At 42.4% G+C, this 21,293-nt stretch overlaps 2 protein-coding genes across 4 annotated transcripts in view; one reads left to right on the forward strand and one right to left on the reverse strand.

The window, feature by feature from the left end:
- The window catches only part of ITFG1 (integrin alpha FG-GAP repeat containing 1), a 161,101-nt gene extending 147,956 nt beyond the window's left edge, over window positions 1-13,145 (reverse strand). The window contains exons 1-5 of the mRNA XM_072422463.1: window positions 12,920-13,145; window positions 6,459-6,534; window positions 5,989-6,131; window positions 4,216-4,273; window positions 3,216-3,290 (exon numbers count right to left, since the gene is read on the reverse strand). Coding sequence (XP_072278564.1) covers window positions 3,216-3,290; window positions 4,216-4,273; window positions 5,989-6,131; window positions 6,459-6,534; window positions 12,920-13,103 — 536 coding nt within the window. The 5' untranslated portion in view covers window positions 13,104-13,145. The remainder of the gene's footprint in view (window positions 1-3,215; window positions 3,291-4,215; window positions 4,274-5,988; window positions 6,132-6,458; window positions 6,535-12,919) is intronic.
- PHKB (phosphorylase kinase regulatory subunit beta) overlaps window positions 13,133-21,293 on the forward strand; it is a 171,496-nt gene continuing 163,335 nt past the window's right edge. For 2 of the 3 annotated variants that reach the window (XM_072422461.1, XM_072422460.1), the window contains exon 1: window positions 13,152-13,263. In XM_072422461.1, the coding sequence (XP_072278562.1) occupies window positions 13,191-13,263 (73 nt within the window). In that variant the 5' untranslated portion in view covers window positions 13,152-13,190. Of the gene's footprint in view, window positions 13,264-19,937; window positions 20,093-21,293 lie in introns of all 3 variants that reach the window. The other variant, XM_072422462.1, reaches the window with a different exon arrangement.

Raw genomic sequence — 21,293 nt, forward strand, 5'->3', positions numbered from 1 at the left:
ACCTCATGTTAAATTCATTTTTTTTTTATTATTTAAAAGAAAAAATGTGAATTGAAAATGAAGAATGATCAGCGGGGAAAACACTCATAACAGGAAAGAAACAATTGCTGAATATGTACATTAGGTAAGCACGGAGGTAAATGTACTTCTTCCAACCAGTGTAAACAAATATTGCATTTAGCACTAGCGAGGAAGAAGTCAGTGTCCCTTTAACCATATCGCTGGAAAATAAAATTGCTACTGCGGAAAATCCCCCCTCACTACAGTCTCTCGTCTCCTTCATCCAACATAATGAGCCGATAATGAAAAGCTTCTAATATTCACTTATAGAAACCCTAGAAGGAGAATACGCTCAAGGCAAATACATTTTCTCCACGATGCTGCATGAACGAGTTTGATTTATGCTCACAGTACGTACGACTTCAAAAAACGCTTCATGCAGTAAATATCCCATCAATTCTGGGAAGGCGGCGAGGCTCGAGCATAACGAGGACAGAGCTTTGAGAAAAACAAGTCAGGAGATGGAACAAGAGGGAGCTGTCATAGGGAGTTAAATGTATTGGCGTACAGGAACCGATCTGATCTTCATTAGAATAGATTACGCGGCCTGGAACTGCTGCGGAAAAACATGACAGCCATGAGGGAACGCTGATGACGGCTGACCTGGGTGCCAGCTAAAAATGCACTGGTGTTTAAAGAGCACCTGTAACTGTAGGTAGTAAACAATAGGGTGGTGGAGGTAGGTATCCTTTCAATGAAGAAAAGTTTTTGCTTTTTTTTCTACATTCTCTAGTATGGTATGTTGTTACCATGTTGACAACACTAGGATATTAGGTTAGAAGAGCAAGGTTCAACTTAATAGGAAAGGAATATGTAAAAGAATACACAGGGACAAGATAGTGAAGGAAAGGGCCTAAGGTTACATTACCAGGCCAATTCAAATAAGAAAGCATGGGATAGTTCTACATGCACATCACACTTGTTGAGCTATATTAAGCAGCCTTGTAGATAAGACTGCAAAAGCAAGAGGACCAATGAACACGACTCAAACCGGGGATGCTGCAACAACTTATCAGCACCTTATGCAATAAAAGTTTCCATGTGGCCTTTATTATTTAAAATCTACATACCAGTCACTACAGAAAAAATACAAAATGGCCCCATATTTGTAGATGTTACATGACCCCAAAGAGTTAGATTTTGAAGCCACAATGAGTGCCCACAACATGGAATTTTTACATAAAAGAGTAGACAACCTTTACATATAAAGTAAAAATTTTATCTACCTATTATTTTATTTTTTTCAAGTGCAGCATCTCTCCTTTCTATCTTAAATGCTGTGACGATCAAGACAGAATGGGAGCGCAGAGCCCATACGTCATGCATCATGCTCAGAAGGAGCTCTTTCCTTAATGGGATAAAAAAAATTGTAGATCGCACGCATGCACAGTGAGATTGGCAATATTTTTTCCCATCTATGCCACCCGATCTCGTGCCTGAGCATTGTAATATCAGATGACGTACAAAGAATAATCCAGGAGAAGATGACGGCGTCCAGTACTTCACCGGGCCGAAGAAAGATACCGGGAAAATGCGGGACCCAATCGAAAAAAACTTCTGATGGATCGACAGATCTGCTGGATTAAAAGTGTTTTTTTTTTAATTTTGATTTTAGTAAAATTTTAAAACTTTAACGTATCATTGTTTTCTAAAAGAGAAAAGCTGAGGCCAGGCCTTTCATGCACTATTTGTGGTAATTACACTGCACATAATCAGCATTATTACAAATCTGATGCATTTCTCAGCTTCATCCTGAAATTTTATTGGTGTTTTTTCTTCTTTTAAGTCTCTGAAATGCAGTATGTGAAAAAACAGCGGAATTCCATCTAAGGGAGATCTGATTGACTTCTCATATTTTTAATCGAGTACTCTCACCGTGGCAGTAACGAGAAAAAGAACAGCACAGGGGAAATAAAAAAAAAAAGATGCTATGTATTAAAAAAGGCTTCTTGTGTACGTGCGAGGGCCCCGTGGATGATGCATGCATTATGCAGAAGCTGTCACAGGGCCGCTAGCATCTACAGCAAGAGGTGTGCATGCTGCTTCTACGAAAATGCTTCTGCACATAAATAGATTAGGGACAATTCATTAAAGCTGACGAGTGACTTACGAATCCTCTTTTATCTAAATAACATGTGGCCTGCCAGACACTGCAATTTTTTTATGTGTGGAAGGGGAAGAACGTTAGACAAGTTGCAAGTCTTTATGTCTCTATTTAGATAGCCCTGACAAGAATGCCCAGACACTGGGTTTTCAGAGCAATAGTTATTTCTATGGGATTGACTATTTAAAGTGGAAATTTGAGGCCTAGAACAAAAGTTCTCTGGCCAGAGATTTTATGTTTAAGGAACATTTATATTTATTGAATTTATTTATTATTTATATTATATGGCCAAACGGTCATCTTGCTGAACATTTCCTTCAGAAACCATAGACAGTAATGTGGAGTTTGCCCCCTTTCAGCAATTCCAACCTGCACACCATAATTTTCCATTAAATTTTGTTTTATCAAATATATTATAGTCAGAAAAAAGAGTATTTGGGAGGGTGGGTAATGATGTTGGATGGGAAGACCTGGATCACAATCAGCATTCAAATTCAGCCCAAAATGACTAGTAGGGTTCAGGTCTGAGGTGGGTGCAGGTCACATAGAAAATATTCGTTAACAATTGTTCGTTTTCCAACAATAATTATTGAACGTGTGTACGTAGCCCAATTGTTCCCAGCAATACACCATCTCAATGAATTTCAGGAAAACTCTAAACACTGGCTTTGACTACCTCTGACCACAGGCGGCATTTCAAACCTTACCAAAATCATCTGGGTGCCCCAATCCTTAGAGCCATATAAAGTCTTTCAACAACTACAGACGGAGTTCTTCTTCAAAATATAGTTTTTTTTTAGGTACCTCCAGTTCTGCTACGTCATTACTAGCCAGCTTCTTGAGATCTAAAAGCATTACAACCCTGTCATGTTAGATAATAGGACCCCAGGACTTCAGTGTTAAGAAAGGGAGTGAATGTTTCACTTAGATAATTTTAATGGCAGTGTTAAATCCCAGAGATCACAGACGTCCATTTGGTACACATCAGAGATGCTGCAAGGTGAGGCATTTCATAATACATTAAAATTAAACTAGTTTTGTGCGCTCTTACCCGCCGTATGTGATGACAGGAGTCGAGCTTCCAGTAGGCACTCCGAGGATATCAGGGATCATGTCTCCATTAAAGCTGAAAGAGCCAAAGAAAAAATAACAAATAGTGTGGAGTTGCTTTAGATGTTTTTAAACAAAGCCTGATATTCAGAGCATGCAATAGGTGCGACTGATCCCAGAATAGGAAGCAAAATCAGACACAGGATAACCACCAGCCAAACATCAAAATACCCTGCTGAAACATCCCTGTCTGTGAAGCCCGTTAAATCCATGTCCAAACTGTATACCAGATCACCACTTATATCTGAATTAGAAGCAAGCTCCTTCCCTTTCTACTAATAATCCCTGATGTTTATCAGTGCTAACATGAGAAGCCTGTACAGTCTGAGACTTTGAAATTCAGGGACTTCATGAAGTGTTCTCCCCAGCCCCTTTTAGCCAGGTGCACCACCCAGCAGTTTTCAGTAACCACCTGGCTGTTTTTGGATGGTTACTGAAAGCTTATACATGCAGATACAGTTTGCCTACAAATGTCTGCTCACCCAGATTGACACCAACCATCAAGGAAATGTAATATTTGCTAAAATCCTCACAAAGGTAACACATTGCTTGCATTGGGGCTGAGGGCTCCTGAGAGGCAAACCAAAGCAGTATTCTGTAATGTTTTTTAGGGAAATAGGTCGAGCTCCCTGCTGCCCTCCCCTACGAGCCATGATTAGTCATGATTAGTGATTTGAATACAGAAAGAAAGTGACTTAATAATGATGTCATTGGTCAATATATAAAGTATGTAACAAAAATTAAAGTTATATTTTAAAATGAATATGCTGAGAAGGAGAGAAAGGAGGGAGGGACCAGGGAAGACAAATATGAGCAGAATAAACTTCAGCATGAAATAAAATCCTTATAATGCCATTTTAAATATGAAAACACTACAGGTGAATACAAAATATCTGAAATGGCAAAAACTGCAACTCTTACTGATAATAAAACATACTTACTCCATTATAAGGGGCTCGTCTGTATAGGTCATGTTTAGTGGAAACCTTTGATTGGCATCTAAAGAAAGAAAAAGACAAGTATTAAACAGATATGACTACTTATAAATGATAGTTGTGGGAATTTTGGTGGTAAGCTAGGAATGGAGACCTTGATCTTAAACAATGGTTGATAAAGTTGGTTAGTCTTGCATGCAACACATTCCTAGAATTAGTTTTTGAAGATGTTTTAGCTTCAAAGCAGAACTAAACCTACGCAGGTCACCTATCCCCATTCCATTGGGGGGTTCTGCCACCTTTCTTTTTTTTTCTTCCTCATTGCAATATTCGGCCATCTTGCTTGGCCAGGACGAGTTCATTAATTCACTGCACATGCACCCTGGCAATCAGCACCAGGTAAGATGTGTCTATTTATATTTAAGGGACAGGTGAAGTCCCTTTTGCACTAACCTGTCTTACCAGCCTTATCACGTTGGTGAAATGCTAAGTAGTTGAGCTGCGCATGTGTAGCACCCGTTTTGCTAACCCAGCAATCCCGGCCTCCCTTGCATGCGCTAGGGGGATAAATGAACTCCAGCACTCTATAGGAAAGTTACCGGTATGTCATTCTGCCATGAGAAATCAGGATGCCTGGAAATTGTCTCTAGGAAGAAGAAGAAAGGAAGATGGTGGCACTCTGCGATGGAATGTGGATAGGTGAGTCCCACAGCCTTAGTTCTGCTTTAATGACCACATGGCTCATTCACAACAACTTTCAGTAATAAGCTGACCTATTGCCAGTAAGAGGTCATGGGAACCACATGACCCATTGCCAGTTAAAGGTCATAGGAATCCACATGACCCATTGACATTGACAGCTACTGATAGATCACAAGGCCATATCCCAATTTTGTTTCAATACACCCTCCAGATTGCAAGATGATAATGGGGGGTACACAAAAATCAATAGCACCCCTTCCAATTGCGGAAAGCTAATCAATATTATTTCTGCAAACCTTTTGGCTTCCTTCTCATAGCATAAGGTTAGTTCTTTTCACAGTTATTCTCCATACATTAATATTCCAGAGAGGAATCCAGGAGCCAGCGCCGTCAAATCACCTCATTAGAATTTGTAAACCTCGCCTTCCTTTCATTAGATCTGACAAGGCTTGTTCAAGAAACAAAAACTCAAGGCTCTCCGCCAGCACAAATCTATTTGTTTTTCTGCAAACAGAGCAAAGTCTTTAAAATAGGAAAATCCAGGTGACGCGCCTCGGGCAGACTTCACTAACAAACGTGTCAGAAATTGTACCAATTGTACCACTGACAGATAACATGCTGAAGACCTTTACTGTCGGAGCTGACCTTGTGCACAGGGATCACAGCTTTGATTTAATCTCCGAAGGTCAAGGTTTTTTCGTGCAAAACCCATTTTTTCAAACTTACCTACCCATCTTCTTCTGTCTCCTAAACCCTCCCTACTTCCCACCATTACATATCTCCCCTCCTATTGTGTGATACTTCTAGATTGTAAGCTCTTCTTGGCAGGGTCCTCTCCTCTTCCTGTGTCACTGTCTGTATCTGTCTGTCATTTGCAACCCCTATTTAATGTACAGCGCTGCGTAATATGTTGGTGCTATATAAATCCTGTTTATTAATAATGAGGCAACTTTTGTGGAAGAACAGAGAGAAAGAACATTTATATATCAAAATCAATGGGAAAGAAATATAATAATGACAAGCAATGATCTCCAGATGTAAAACACAAAAAGATGCACAATGGGTCATGTGACTTACTGAGAGTTTGGTTCTGTCCCCAGTAAATGACGATGGACAGAGGAGATTCTTGTCCTTTGGGTATAGTAGTCAGCAAAACATCCATCTGGGAATCACCATTATAATCTCCAGGAACCACACTGGTTATCACAACCCCTTGATTCCTGGAAAAGAAAAATAGACTGAATGGGCCTGATTTATGAAAGCTCTCCAACACTTTCATCGGTGAAGCTAGGTGATCCAGCAAACCTGAAATGTTTAAGATGCATCAATCTCATCTCCTTTTCTTGCTTCAATAATTAATAATAAATAGACATAACAGACTGTACACTCCTTTTATAGTTCCGAAGAACTGCTAAGGGATAAAATTCTTCCTCCATAATTCAAACTTTCATTAATCACATAAAAAGCGGAGCCTTGGAACAGTCCGAAGTTTGCCGTCTATAAATCTTTCAGCAAATCCTGCCAGACACTTTCACACATATACTTACTCTAATGCAAGTTTGACTTTCGGGCTAAAATATGGAGTCGATTTCAAGTCTGCCAAAAATATCCTTAATTCATTACCTGAAATGACAAAAACAGGACAGGATAAATGAAAAAAGAGCTTGGTGATGAATCAATTGAATATGACATGATTTACTAAACCAGGTGCCATGTTTTACTTGGCAGAACAAACCTGGCTTTTGGAGATTGCAGATTGCTGTAATGTAAGTAGGATTTACTGGCACAGAACTTTGAAACTTTCCAGCATTCTGTTTATACATACTTTGGTGCAACAAGCATTCCTATATTTAAATGTAATTCGTGATTCTACCACTAGGGGTAGGCTTTGTTTATTGATAATATGATGTTTTTTCACTCTCAAAAGCGACTGCATGCTTTTGACATCATTTCCTGTCTCAAATAAAAAAAAAATGAAAAACAGACTCAGATATGCGTCCAGCACCTTTATTTCTGCTTAGACAGAAATTAAATCACAAGGAATATTTTTATATTCCATTATAGTTATATTCCATTCCAGTTATTACTGCAATGATAAGGTTAAACATAAACCCAATCCCACATTTTTATTTTTATGCTATCCTTAATTTTCATGATGGTGTTTTAACGAGAAAAAGAAGCTGCCTGCTGCTGAACCCTGCTGCTGAGTCCCCCTCAAAATAATCTCACTGTGGAGTCCCCTCCAATGAACCCCACTGCCGCTTCCCCCCCCCCACTGAACCCCACCAATTAATCCCACTGCCGAGTCCCCCCACAATGAATCCCCCCACCGAGTCCCCTCCAATGAACTCCACTGCCGAGCCCTCCAATGAATCCCACTGCCGAGTCCCCGCAAAGAATCCCACCGCCAAGTCCCCCCAATGAACCCCACTGCTGAGTCCCCCCAATGAATCCCACTGCCAATTGCCCCTAAATGAAACACACTGCCGAGTCCACCCAATGAACCTCACTGCCGAGTCCCCACAAAGAATCCCACCACCGAGTCCCCTCTAATGAACCCCACCGCGGAGTGCCCCCAATGAACCTCACTGCCGAGCCCCCTCAATGAATCCCACCGCTGAGTGCACCCAATGAACCCCACCGCGAGTCTACCCAGTGAACCCCACTGCCGAGTCCACCCAGTGACTCTCAACGCCGAGTTCACCCAGTGAATCCCATTGCCGAGTCCCTTTGCTGGCTAACACTGCTGAGCTCCCCTTGTCGAGTCCACCCAGTAAACCCCACCGCCGAGTCCACCCGGTGAACCCCACCGCAGAGTCCACCCGGTGAACCCCACCGCAGAGTCCACCCGGTGAACCCCACCGCCGAGTCCCTTTTGCTAAATCACACTGCCGTGTTCCTCTTCCAAAGCCCACTGCTGGGTTCCTCTGCCGACCCCCCCTGCATACTATGGAGGGAAGTTCTACAATCAGAACACCTATAAGGCTGTCACACAGATTCAGAATACGGTTATATTTATATATATATGAATCACCAAAGTGATACAAGCTGTAACATCATTATTTTTATTTATTTTTTAAATCTTTTAAAATCTGCGTCATTCATTAAAATATTACCAGGTGAACCCACCAGGAAGCTCCTCGCTCCAGCACTGTTATGGGGTGACCACTCCATGTCTCTGTGTCTGAATTGTACTCCTGTGTGGTCACCCTGTCACATATGCCCCAGACTGCATGCAGTTGTATGAACACCCATTGTGCACGCAGGATTCACCATTGTCACCATCAGGCAGCCCAAAAAAGGAATGATGTGCAGGTAATGCTGGAGCAATTGGTGAATATACAAAACAAGTAGATGAATCAGGGTGAATTATATCATCACCATCAGGATCAAAAAAGAGATCCCCCCCAAAAAATAAAATACATATAAATACATATAAATGTGCATTCCATTGGGGACTCTTGTCACTTTCCATGATGCTCAACTCCAACCTGGTCTCTGTACAAAGAAATCCTAGGTTTGATTGACAGCACCAAGAGAAGAAGCCAAATTGGTAACAAAACAAATGCTGCCCCCTCCAGGGGGTTCCCGCCCCCCTGGTGACAACTGCCTGATGTCATGGTCCAATGGAGCCTCACAAAATATGGTACAGCAAATGTTGAGCGTTCTACTCCAAACTGGAGGAACAAAGTCTAAAACAGGGATATAAAATTCCAAATTCCAAATGCATTTTTTCAATTTCCCAAAAACTAATATATGGACAGCTCAGTGGCTCAGTGGTTAGCACTCTTGCCTTTCCAGCACTGGGTCCCAGGTTCGAATTATGGCCAGGACATTATCTGCATGGAGTTTGCAGGTTCCCCTTGTTTGTGTGGGTTTCCTCCAGGTACTCCAGTTTCCTCCCACATTCCAAAAACATGCAGTTAGGTTAATTGGCTTCCCCCCAAAACTGACCTTGGACTGCAATAATGACATATGACTATGGTAGGGACATTGGATTGTGAGCTCCTTTGAGCTAGTGACATGGCTAGGGACTGCGTAATATGTCGGCGCTATATAAATAAAGTGTAATAATATTAATGCCATTTAGAGTGTTAAAAAAAAGGCCTTTTTATAGCCCCGATGAAATAAATATTTAGGACCTCCAAAATTAAGTGGCTGGTACTTCATGTATGTTGTAAATCAGGGGATCAGCATGACAATCAGTCATCTAGCATTTTCAGAGGGGTGGTCCTGGGGTCATTGGCCCTGATTTATAAAAGCTCTCCAAGGCTGGAGAGGATACACTTTCAGCAGTGAAGCAGGTTGATCCAGAAAACCTGTATTGAATCTGGCCCGTGATGGAAAACATTTGCTAGCAAATAGCAAATGACTTTTAAGAAATCAATTTCAGGTTTGCTGGATCACCAAGGTTTACTGATGAAAGTGTATTCTCTCCAGCTTTGGAGAGCTTTAATAAATTAGGCCCATTATGATAGCACAGACATAATAAAACTTATCAACAGTAATCACACAATTATTATCAGGAACCATCAGCCTGATTGGGTTTTGTATAGCCAATGGCCACCCCATTCCCAAATAATCCATCCACAAGCAAGACGTCCCCATTCACCCAATATGACTGCCGCACCTTATAAAGTGAACACACAGCTGAATCCTACAAACATTTTCCACATCTGTTAATGACAACACATAACAAATATTGGATGATTGGTGTTTATTTTCTGAGCAAACGGCCTCACCAAAGGCAAACAGTCCAACACTGCACCCAGAGAAGTACACAGCGAGAAGGGTGGAGGGGGAGAGAGCGAGGAACAGGAGATAACCAATTAACCAACTAACTAATGGATAACTACTATAACCAGAGTGGAAGACAATGATATTCTGTTTGCTAAAGTGCTGTGTATCATTTAAAATTATCAAAGTTTCTCTATCAGGGTTCTCTAGAGGTTGCTGGGGGTTCTTTGAGCAATTTGCAGTTTAGGTGACCCCAATGATCTCTTTGGCTATCTGTGGGGTGACATTCTTACCAATGGCCAGCAATGAAGAGACTTTGTTCCTACTGACCGCCACACTAATATACTGTGATCTGTGGATAAAGTAATTATAGCCCAAAGACCTGAAAGTTATTTCAAGGGTTCTGCCATGATAAAAAGATGAAGAATTACTGGTAGAGAAAAAGATTCGCAGTCCGGCTGAGGTTAGAGGAGTCTCTATGTTCTTCTTGCATTCTAATGCAGCACAAATGACAAAGTCAATGCAGGCGAGCCCATGTTTGCAGCAGTGGGTGGAGCTGGGAACAACGAGGTGGAGATCTCATCCTTGGAGTCCCAGAGAGAAAGAAATTCAGCTCGCTGGCCTGAAACAAATCAGCCACCCAGGCTAATAACTGCTGTGAGGTCCTAATGAATAATCTTTCCATCATTAACAGAACTCAGTGCCATTCAGAAACATGGTGCACCTGAAACCTGCGAAACGCGTCAGCATTGAAACTTTCTTTGTCTGACATCTCCTACGGGATATTGCGTTGTCCTGCACTATAGAAGCTGATATGTGATACATAAGAGTTATCTGGGCTTACAGAACTACAAAGACCAGCATGGACTGCCAGGTGCCAAATATAATTACTGAGGAAGCCAGGGACTCCTTGTCTGCAGAGCTGACAATCTTTTGTGGCTTGTGGGGCAGATCAGATCTCTGAAAGCCCTGAGCTAAACAAAAGCACCCCATCTGATGAGACATGTATATGCTACGTATCTAGAGGGTAGACCAGATGGCAATCAAAGAACTACAAATGACAGCATGCCAGGGCAGAAATCACATTTGTAGTTGCAATGCCCAGTCAGATATAACAATCACATAAGGCCGAGGAAAGCAGAAGCCTTTGTAAGAAGAGCTGACAATCTATTGATAAATCCAGGTCCTATACATTTCCAGCCAGGTATTTAGGTGACGCTTCATACAGGAAGTCAGGCCACCCACTGGGTCTGTGAAACTGACAATCTATGGCCATGGTGGGATAGGCCAGGAGCTTCCTGTCCAATGTGGAACTACAAATCCCAGCCATACACATTGGTGATGCTCTAACAACTAGTAGAGGGCCAATAGAGGAGATGCGTCATCTTAAAGCAAAAACAAGAATTTTATTTTTGCAAAAACTCCAGCACGTTTCGGGGGCAACTGGAACACAACACACTTCTTCAGGGTTGTGTGTGAGATAATAACCAGATACACTGTACACTGCCCCGGTTATATTCATATGGAGTGCAGGACAGGGCCTCTTTATTTTGTCTGTCCGCAGCCCAGAAGAAGGGGGATTTCTGATGCCTCCGAAACGCGTTGTAGGTATGGAAAAAAAAAAATATTATTTGATTAATTCAAACATGGATTCTGCGACTTTCATCTTGTTGTGACTCTGTTAGTAGATCTAGGCTTCTCAATCATATATGACACAGGAGACCAGGCCTCGACTAAAAAGCTAACACTCTAATGATCAGATCTGGGCCCTTCAATCAGAAATAACAGTAAGATCCTAGGCAGAGACAAAGGTTCAGGCCTTGCCCACAGAGCTGACACTCAGATCTGGGCCCTTTCCTACATAATAAACATTATGTATTCCAGCCAGACACAACTGGATGGGTCTCGTCCACAAAGCTTACACTTCAATGACCAGAACTGGGCCACTTAATTATATGTGATGGTACAGATCCTGGTCAAACATAGGCGACCAGGCCTTGTCCAAAGAGCTGACACTCTAATGTTCAAATCCTGGGCTTTTAGTTGTATGAGACACTACAGATGCAAGCTAGATACTGAAGACCAGCACTTGTCCACAGAGCTGACAATCGAATGGTCAGATGTGGGTCCTTCAGTGATATGTGAATGTACACATCCCAGCAAAGCAGGATGGCCAGGCCTTGTCCACAGAACTGACACTCTTAATGATCAGATATGGGCACTTCCCTTCACTCTAAAGCCTAGACTCCCAGCCAGACACATAAGAATGGAACTTGTCTACAAAGCTTACATTTTAATGATCAGATCTGGATCCTTTCTTAATTTAGAACACTACAGATCCCATGTGAGATCCCAAGGGAAGCTGGAGCCTTGTCTGCAAAGCTGACGATTCAATAATAAGATTTTGACCCTCCAGGCATATATGGCACTACAGGTCCTATTCAGACATGGAAGACCAGGACTTGTCCAGTGAGCTGACAATCTAAAAATCAGATCCTGGGCTTTTAGTTGTATAGGGCGTTAAAGGAAAACAGGCCTTGTCCATAGAGCTGACACTCTATTTATCAGATCAGGGCCCTTTCCTTGCATTTAAAATACCAAAGTCCCATTCAGGCACAGGAGACCAGGGCTTGACCACAATGCTGACACTTTAATGATGAGTTAATGTTTATTTACTCCATATAGGACACTATATACACAGAAGAACAGACCTTGTCCACAAAGCTGACACTCTAATTATTGGGTCTGGGCCCTTTATTTTCATATAAAACCATACAGATGCCAGCAATACACTGGAGACCAGGGCTTGACCACAGAGCTGACACTCTATAGAATAGATCTGGGCCCTTTCCTTCATACAGAACACTACAGATTACATGTGGACAGGGGAAGCTGGGGCCGCGTCTGCAGAGCTGACACTCTAATATTCAGATATTCCGATTATATATAACCCTACTAGTGAGACTCAGGGGACCAGGACTTGTCCAGAGAGCTGACACTTTACTGATCAGGCCTGGGCCTTTCCCTTCATATAAAACACCATACACATGCCAGACACAGCTCAGGGCTTGTCCACAAAGCTGGCACTCTACTGTATGGATCTGATCAGATGTGGACAGGAGAAGCTTGGGCCTTGTCTGCAGAGCTGACACTTTAGTCACAAGATCTGGGCCCTCCAGTCATATTTGGCACTACAGGTCCCAGCCAGACTCAAAGGATCGGGCCTTGCCCACAGAGCTGACACTCCAGGGTGGTACAGTTCGGTACTTACCGCCTCGTATGATAAACAGATCGGTCTGTTTATCAGCGTTGAAGTCCCCAAAGGCGGCCACCTTCCCCCAGGCCTCCGGGCCCAGCACCTCCCCGGTGACATTACGGAGGGAGGCCCGGGCAGGGGACACAAGGAAAAGGACGAGAAGGAGTAAAGGACCCCCCGTTACTGACAGCTCCCCCATCACTGCTGACACTCTCACTTCCGGGTTCTATCACAGCAGCTCGCTGTACGGCCGAGGGGGAGGAGCTTTACGGCACTGCTGGACAACATGTCTCAGGTGCTGGCGGACCTGGGCTGGAAGGTGCTGGAGCGCCGAGCCCGATCCCGATCCCGGAGATCAGGTGTGATAAAACTGCCCCCCTATCAACTGCCCCACTGCATGTGTGTGTGAGGGGGCGCTGCTCGGAGCTTGTGTGTGTGTACTGCCTGCCCCACCAAAAACTGCCCCACATATAACTTCCTTTGTGTTTTTTCTGCCCCTCCACGAGCTGCAATGGTGTGTGACCCCCTCACTGTCATCTGACAACTCTGCACCCCCTGTAGGTTGCAGGGCAGTTAGAGCAGCCTGATGCCCCCAATATAACCCTAAGTGTGTGTCATTCACCTCTCTGCCGCTAGGGGGGAGGGGGAAGATAACCTGAGCTTACTAAGTGCCATGCCCACCTATGCCCCCCTACCCTTCCAACCTCTGGGGCTCCCCTACCATGCCCACCTATGCCTTCTCTGCCCACCTTTGGGGCTCCCCTACCATGCCCACCTCTGGGGCTCCCCTACCATGCCCACCTATGCCTTCCCTGCCCACCTCTGGGGCTCCCCTACCATGCCCACCTCTGCACCCCCCACTGCACAGTATACCCTGGAAAGTGGTTGGCACTGCAAATCCTTTTTTTTCAGGTGGCTCTATAGAATACCAGCTGTGGTTGCCATTGTATGTAATGGTTTGGCACTTCATGTCAAGATTTGGCGTTGGCACTCTATATCACAGTTTGTTGATGTTGTATCCCTGGTTTTCTGGTTGGCATTGTATATCCTGGCTTTTGGTTGGCAATGACTATCATGCCTTGTGGTTGGCAGAGTATATTCTGGTTTTTAACTGGCATTGTATGGCACAGTTTAACTTTGGCAGTGTCTATAATACTTTGTGCTTGATTCTTTATGGCATTCATTGAGGTTGGCACTTTATATGGCACTTTGTGGTTGGCACTGTATGTCAGAGCTTCTGGTATAGTATATCCTGTCTTATGATTGGCATTGGAAGTCAGTTTGTGGTTTGCTTGGTATGTCTCGGTTCAAGGTTGGCACTCATAGAACGGCGTATGATTGGAACTGTATGTTAGGGCTTCTGGTTGGTACTGCGTATCCTAGCTCATGGTTGGCATTGTATATCCTAGCTCATGGTTGGCATTGTATATGACGGTATGTGGTTGGCTTTGTAAATCCTGGTTTGTGATTGGCACTGTATGTTTTTGTTAAGTTTTGGGTTGGCGCACTGTATCACAGTACAGTGTTGGCACTGAATAGTTTGTGATTGCCAGAGCTTCCCGTTGGTACTGTGTAACCGGATTTGCCATTTTATGTCAAGATTTGGGGTTGGTGCTGTAAAGAACAGCCCTTGCAGCATTGGCATTGTATATTCTGCCTTCTGGTTGCTACTGTATATCGTAGTTTGTGGTTGACGTTGCATATTTCAGTTTGTGGTTGTCTCTGTATGTTCCGGTCAATGTTTGGGGCTGTCACTTTATATCTTGGGTTGGCACTGTAAAGAACAGTGTGTGATTGGCTGTCTGTCAGGGCTTCTGGTTGGCACTGTAGTTCCCCGTTTGTCATTGCCAATCTATGTCAAGGTTTGGGGTTGGTGCAGTAAAGAACAGCTCTTGGCTGGCATTGTATATCCTGCTTTTTGGTTGGTACTTTTGTCTTGGTTTGTGATTGGCACTGTATTTCAGTTAGCTTCTAGTTGGTACTGCAAATCCCACCTCATGGTTGGGATTGCATATTTCAGTTTGTGGTTGGCTTTGTATGTCCTAGTCAAGATTTTGGATTGGCACCGTATAGAAAAGTCTTCAGGTTGGCACTTCATATTCTTCTTCTGGCCATTGCTTTATCCTGGTGGGCTCCCTAATTGCCCTGTATTAGCCGCCACCATAAATGCCCCAAATGCCACATGTGGCAAAACTCCGGCCAAAACCTGCATTATTTTGGAATAAAATAAAAGCTTCCAGCTTCTGTCTGATTTTTAAAAATATCTGTGTGTCCGCTGGGAGGAAAATTGTAGACAAATCTCCCCCATAGAGACACAGACAGAAACAAGAACCTGGCAGACTATGCAACCCTTCCCGCCTCTGTCCTAAAAATTGGTGTTAAAACTGGCACCTGATTGGCCTTACGAATTGCCATGCCAGACAATTAATCAAGGGCATTGCCCGATTAAGTGCCAACCTATACACATCAATGTTTTTTTTTTTTTTCTGGCAGATCTACTGATATGGCTGTTCCATTGATTACATGTAAAATGCAACATATTGATTAAAATCTGATCAGTTATTGATGTATTTGATCGATTAAAAAATTATCTTTTATTGATCTGAATTCTGATTGCTTATTTTGTCACCCAAGTATTTGTTAAGCCTATCAAGAGTTAAAAATGAAGTTCCATAGCTGCCAATTACTGTCAATCCAAATCATTTTGGTCACATCGATTGGATGATCAGAGGTATGACCATGGCCTTTAATTCGATGATTGGAAAATGGTGGAAGAACCGAGTCAATCATTGCCAGATTTTGTTAATATGAGAGAACGAAAGGTCTGTCAGGCTGCCAGATTGATGTGGTAATGGCTGAATAAAGCCCTGCCTAGAATAATATGTAAATACCCATGTAAACATTCCTGATATATTGATATATTTGTGTTGGTCACCAAACAAAATGGTAGAAATGATCATTTCTGTATACCTCACGTTGCTATTGTGATTTTGGTTACAGAAGTTTGATTTTGTAAAAGTCTAGGCTGGTGCAGGCGTCTAAAATGTTTGGTTTTAAATTATTCCAGGTTTTTGGGTGTCATTTTGAGCGATTTGTCGTGTTTTTTTAGCAGTGTTATTGAGGCCATTTTGAAAATTATTGTGTAGTATTGGAGGCAATGGGTTGTCATGGCAACCAGGGCCTGAAATTATCAGGGGACCAGTGGCAGCCATTGTGTTTCACAGAGCGTTGATGTTGAAGAGGAATGTAAACATCTATAGGCCCGTTAATAATGTATGAGGCGGCCTTTTAATTCATACCAGTGACATCACTGTGATATAAATGTGTGAGGCGGCCATTTCATTTTTCAGGTATACGTAAGGCAGCCATTTTATTCCCTAGAAACAAGTGACGTCACTGAGGTGTTGACGTGAGAGGCGGCCATTTTATTCACCTCATACAAGTGACATCGCTGAGGTATTGCTGTGTGAGGCTGCCTTTTTTTTCCCCAGAAACAAGTGATGTCACTGAGGTGTTGACGTATGAGGCAGCCATTTAATTCACCCCATACCAATGACATCGCTAACGTATTGACGAGGGAGGCAGCCTTTTTTTTACCCTCGTACGGGTAACACTACTGAGGTATTGACGTGTAAGGTAGCCATTTTATTCACCCCGTACCAGTGACATCACTGCGGTATTGGCATGTAAGGTAGCCATTTTATTCACCCCGTACCAGTGACATCACTGCGGTATTGACGTATCGGGCGTCACCTCGTACCAGCCCGTACTCACCCTGTACCAGTGACATTGCTAAGGTATTGACGAGTGAGGTGGCCATTTTATCCCCCTTGTACCAGTAACATCAATAAGGTATTGATGTTGTGACGTGGACATTAATTCTCCAGGTACATGTGAGGCGTCCATTTTATTCACTAGAAATCGGTGATATGACAGAGCTACAGATGTGCAGGTTGGCCCTTTTACCTCACCAGGTGTCATTGGCAGCCCATTATACAACAGTTTACTAAAAATTGGCACAGCATCACTGAGATTTCACATTTTATTAGAAATTTGAAACGTGGTTGGTTGCTGCAAGCCACAACTTTCATTTTTGTTATTTGTAATTACATGATTGAGGCCGCCATTTTGTCTCATTTGGTACTGATGATCTCAGTGGTCATGTCATATCATTTTCAGTGTTCTCCCCAAAAAATGTTTCCAGCTGGGTGGCATAAAAAAGTAGCCCTTCACAAGGGCCTATAGAGATCGGTGCTTTGATTACGGTCTTAAAGAATTGAAAACAACCAAACAAAATCCAATCGCCTTTTTTTAAATTTGGCATTATTAAAGTGACAAAGTTTTGGAAAATCACAATTTTGTACAGCATCTTTAGATATTATATTTTTTATATATTTTTTTAAGACTACTTTTGTAATTTTCACACTGGACACATTTTTGTGTCTGTATATTTTTAACACTTTATTTGGGCAGCTGCTCCTAGCTGTCATCTAACCAAACATTTATGCCCGGAGTTGCTTGCAGCTAAAAATCCTGGGGAGAATGCTGATTTCTCAAGTCATATCATCACTATGAAGTATGTCCTGTTCACATAGTCTGTTTTATTTTCATATGTGGTGGATGGTTCTCTTTAATTCTCTCCTGTGTCAGTACATAGAGCTTTAGAGGATATCACCATCTAATTTATGTCTTAAGAGACCAGCAACACCAACAAATAAAATCTCTTCCACATTGTTGCTTAAAAGAATAATCCACCTAAAACAGATATTTTAGGTATAGCTGGACACTATTGAGTCAAATCTCCTACTAGCTTGTTAAGCCCTTAACACCATGGGTTGGATTTCCCCAACATAATTCACAGTTGTTCTGCTTCAGTCATATTAAGTCACACAACGGTGTCATCTATTTTATCCAGGATGTGAACCACATGGATGTTCAGAAGCATACACTACATTTTGCCTATTTTACCATTTGTAAAGTGGTCCCATTGACACCAGAACTCCCATTATTGACTGACAAAAGCAGCAGCCAATGGGTTTTAAAAGTGCAGCCAATCAGAAGCAAACACCTCTCTGAATTTTATTTGTTCCCATGCTAAATGTGGACAACAACCCCTACATTCTTAAAACAATGGTTGAGGGCGTCCCTCTCATGGTCTAGTTGGGGGGCTTTAGCTGGGAATGTGGGAGGGGCAGAGACACATTGCTTCAGTAAAATCTCATCACCAGGGTCTCTTGACAGCCATAGAGTTTTGGATACGATGATACCCTGTAGTGATTCCCTATAAATGAAATATCTGTTTTAGATTTGGTTGACCAAGATTGTATCTATTTTCCACTATGATGAACTCTTTAAAGAGAACCTGTTGAGTCAAACGCTGCAACTGTTTACTTATATTTTGCTGGGTCAAGCTCTGTTGCCGCCATATGACCTCGAATGAGCATACAGGCAGAGAAGCAGGAATTCCTGGCCTTTATACTTGATCTAGCCTAGGAGCTCATCGAGGTGGAGCTAAACATGGCCTGATGGGCAGTGACAACGCACCTTGTGCTGTCTAGAATACATGTATTGGCCTTTAAATGGGTCCTTGTGTCTGTTCAAAGACCTTTGGATTCTATACTTTCACCTGAATTAAATTTAAAGTGAATCTTTAGGAATGGAGATATGGAAGATGCCATTTTTGACCGGCTTGTTACAGATCTGTGACTCAAAACGACAAAGGAAGTCATCAGCTGTAGAGGCCAACAAGACCATTGAAGTTCTGCCAATTGACAATGGAATAATAGAGGTGATTCTAGGAAATCATAAGAAATCTGATGTTTAAGTAGGGAAGGGGAGAACCACTGGTAAAGGTCCAATGTTTCCTTTCCTTAGGGCCATTTCAGATCCACGGTGAGTCTTGGCATTCTACTGCAGGCTCAACCGCAATCCCAACCTCTTCTCTTCAAAAAGTTGGGAACCAACTTGTGGCTGCAGCAGATTGCATTGCTGTTCCCAAAAGTGACAGGTCGCTCGAAGATTCCCACCACAGGCTCGTGCAAATCTGGTTACCCACAGTGCAGTTTGCTGTGCACCGAGAGCTGCCAGTGTCATGGTTGCACACCGCGGTTCTGAAAGAGCCCTTACTGTCCAGTGACATGTGCACTGCTATTTCTTGAATCACCCCTAACACATAAATTGGCACCTCAATTTCAACATGATTACTACTTTATTTCAGGTCAGTTCAGGTTCACCTTAAGCCATGAAAAAAGCCTAAAAATGATGATCCCAAGGCTTGAACTTCCGAAATCAAGTTGACAGCGGCAGCCTTCACATTTGTAACTTGACCGGTTCTCTTTAAATCTTGGAGACCCTGTGGCAGCTAAGGGACCAGAAGACCCATAACGTTTGTTTGTGTGGTTTGGCTTCCTGAACTGCAAGTTCGGTGAAAGTGTTGTCAGTCCTAATAAACTTGATGAACGGTTGGGTTTGCTCAGAGCAACGGCTTCACGTGTGCTGCAGGTTGTAATAAATCAGCCCAAGAAGTCTAATATACAGGTCGATAAAAGCTACGTACACACGTCAGATGATTCTCATCTGATAATTGGTTTAGGGCTAGTATCAGACGAGAATCTGGAGCGTGCACAGCGCTCGTCCGATGCCTTTCATGGATCCTTCCTCGCAGATCCATGAACAACGAACGATCTTAATACAAGTGAAGGGGCGAGACCACAGCGGGGTGCCACTCCATTGTTCTCCTCTCTTCATAGAGCAGAAAGTACTGTATGTACATCGCTCGATCAGAGTTTTGTATTTGGAAAGGATTGTGAAAGATCCTTTCTAATGACAATTATTGAAGATGTGTACAAAGCCAAAATCTCTGATAAATGTGCGTATTTTATTTTTTGGTGTGCTGTTTAATTTTTATTTGTACTTTGTTATAACAAATGTTTCAATATTTTGGTGCTGTGTTCTGTTTAAAAATAACACATGTGTAACCTTTTTCCCCGCTTTGTTTTCTTCTCACCCTTCGCTTTGTTGTGCCCTAACGAAGTGCTAACACTTTAATTTTACTGTGATTGCCCCTAACCACTACTAACCGATTGCCGAATTGGCTGCGATTCCCGTGGTTGGTCAAGATGCATTCAAGCGCAATGGCTGAGCTTGTTGAGAGGTCTATGTCTCTGTCCCCCGCATACATGAGGACAGGTAAGTAGTCGCTGCATCTCTGAATTGCAATGTTGAATTTGTGCATGTATATTAGTATGTTGCATGTGACTGTGGGATATACGGTAATTGGCTATTGAAATGTATTTCTTGTATATGTTTTAATATCATACATGTTTCAGATTTTGGTAGGGTATTATTGACTGTTGGCTATTGGGGTCGGACTGGGAACCTCAGGCCCACCGGAGGAAGGTCAGCATTGACACATAGGCCTTGATTTATTAAAGTTCTTCAAGGCTGGAGAGGATATACTTTCATCAGTGAAGCCGGGTGATCCAGCAAACATGAAATGGATCTGGTCCGGGATTCAAAACATTTGCTAACAAATAGCAAATGACTTTGAAGAAATCCATTCCAGGTTTGCTGGATCACCCAGCTTCACTGATGAAAGTGTATCCTCTCCAGCCTCGGAGAGCTTTCATAAATCAGACCCATAGCTTGCATGTCATTTTTTACGGCAGAAGGAGCTACCAAAGGGCTAGGTGGCTATCCTGTGTCCTCCACTCTGGCAAAAATCATTTTGGGTACATTCCACCCACCAATGATTCCACCCACCACCAGTCACCTAATAGGCCAGTCCAATCCTGTTGGCAATAAATATATATATATTTTTTAATGAACTGTAATGGTAATTGGTTATGATCCAGCTATGACCTATTTCACCCATATAGCCTTGTAATTAAGTTTGTCATTGAGAATGCTGAACTCATAAGACAGCTTAGACTTTCTGGTCTGGAGGTCCTGTCATTCCAGCCATTTCATTCCTTCTAAGCCTTCTCTTATCTTAAGCTATCTGAAGAATCTGATGAGTTTATGAAATGGACAGTTCTAAGATCTTGCTTTTTTTTAATCTTTTTTTTTTTTTAATTTTTGAAATATGACATTTCTATTGTACAGTACAGAAAATGAGGATTTGGCAATGGTGCTGGCAAGTCTGATATAAGGCCATCTTATTCAAAACCTATATTTATTTTTTAAATTGTGCATTCATTTTCTTTTACTTCTCAGGAACTCAATTTCTGTCTAATTGCTTCAGCCGTTACAAAGTCAGTAGTGCTAAGCTTTTTGCATTCGAGAACTTTAGTTGCAGTGTAGTCACCACGTTCACAATGTGGTTGCCAAGCCGATTTGTAGCATCTAGAGAAATTGCATGTAGAGAAAAAAAGAGAAAGAAGAAGGGCTG

Source organism: Pyxicephalus adspersus, chromosome 9 (assembly GCF_032062135.1).
Source record: "Pyxicephalus adspersus chromosome 9, UCB_Pads_2.0, whole genome shotgun sequence".
Lineage (NCBI taxonomy): Eukaryota > Metazoa > Chordata > Amphibia > Anura > Pyxicephalidae > Pyxicephalus > Pyxicephalus adspersus.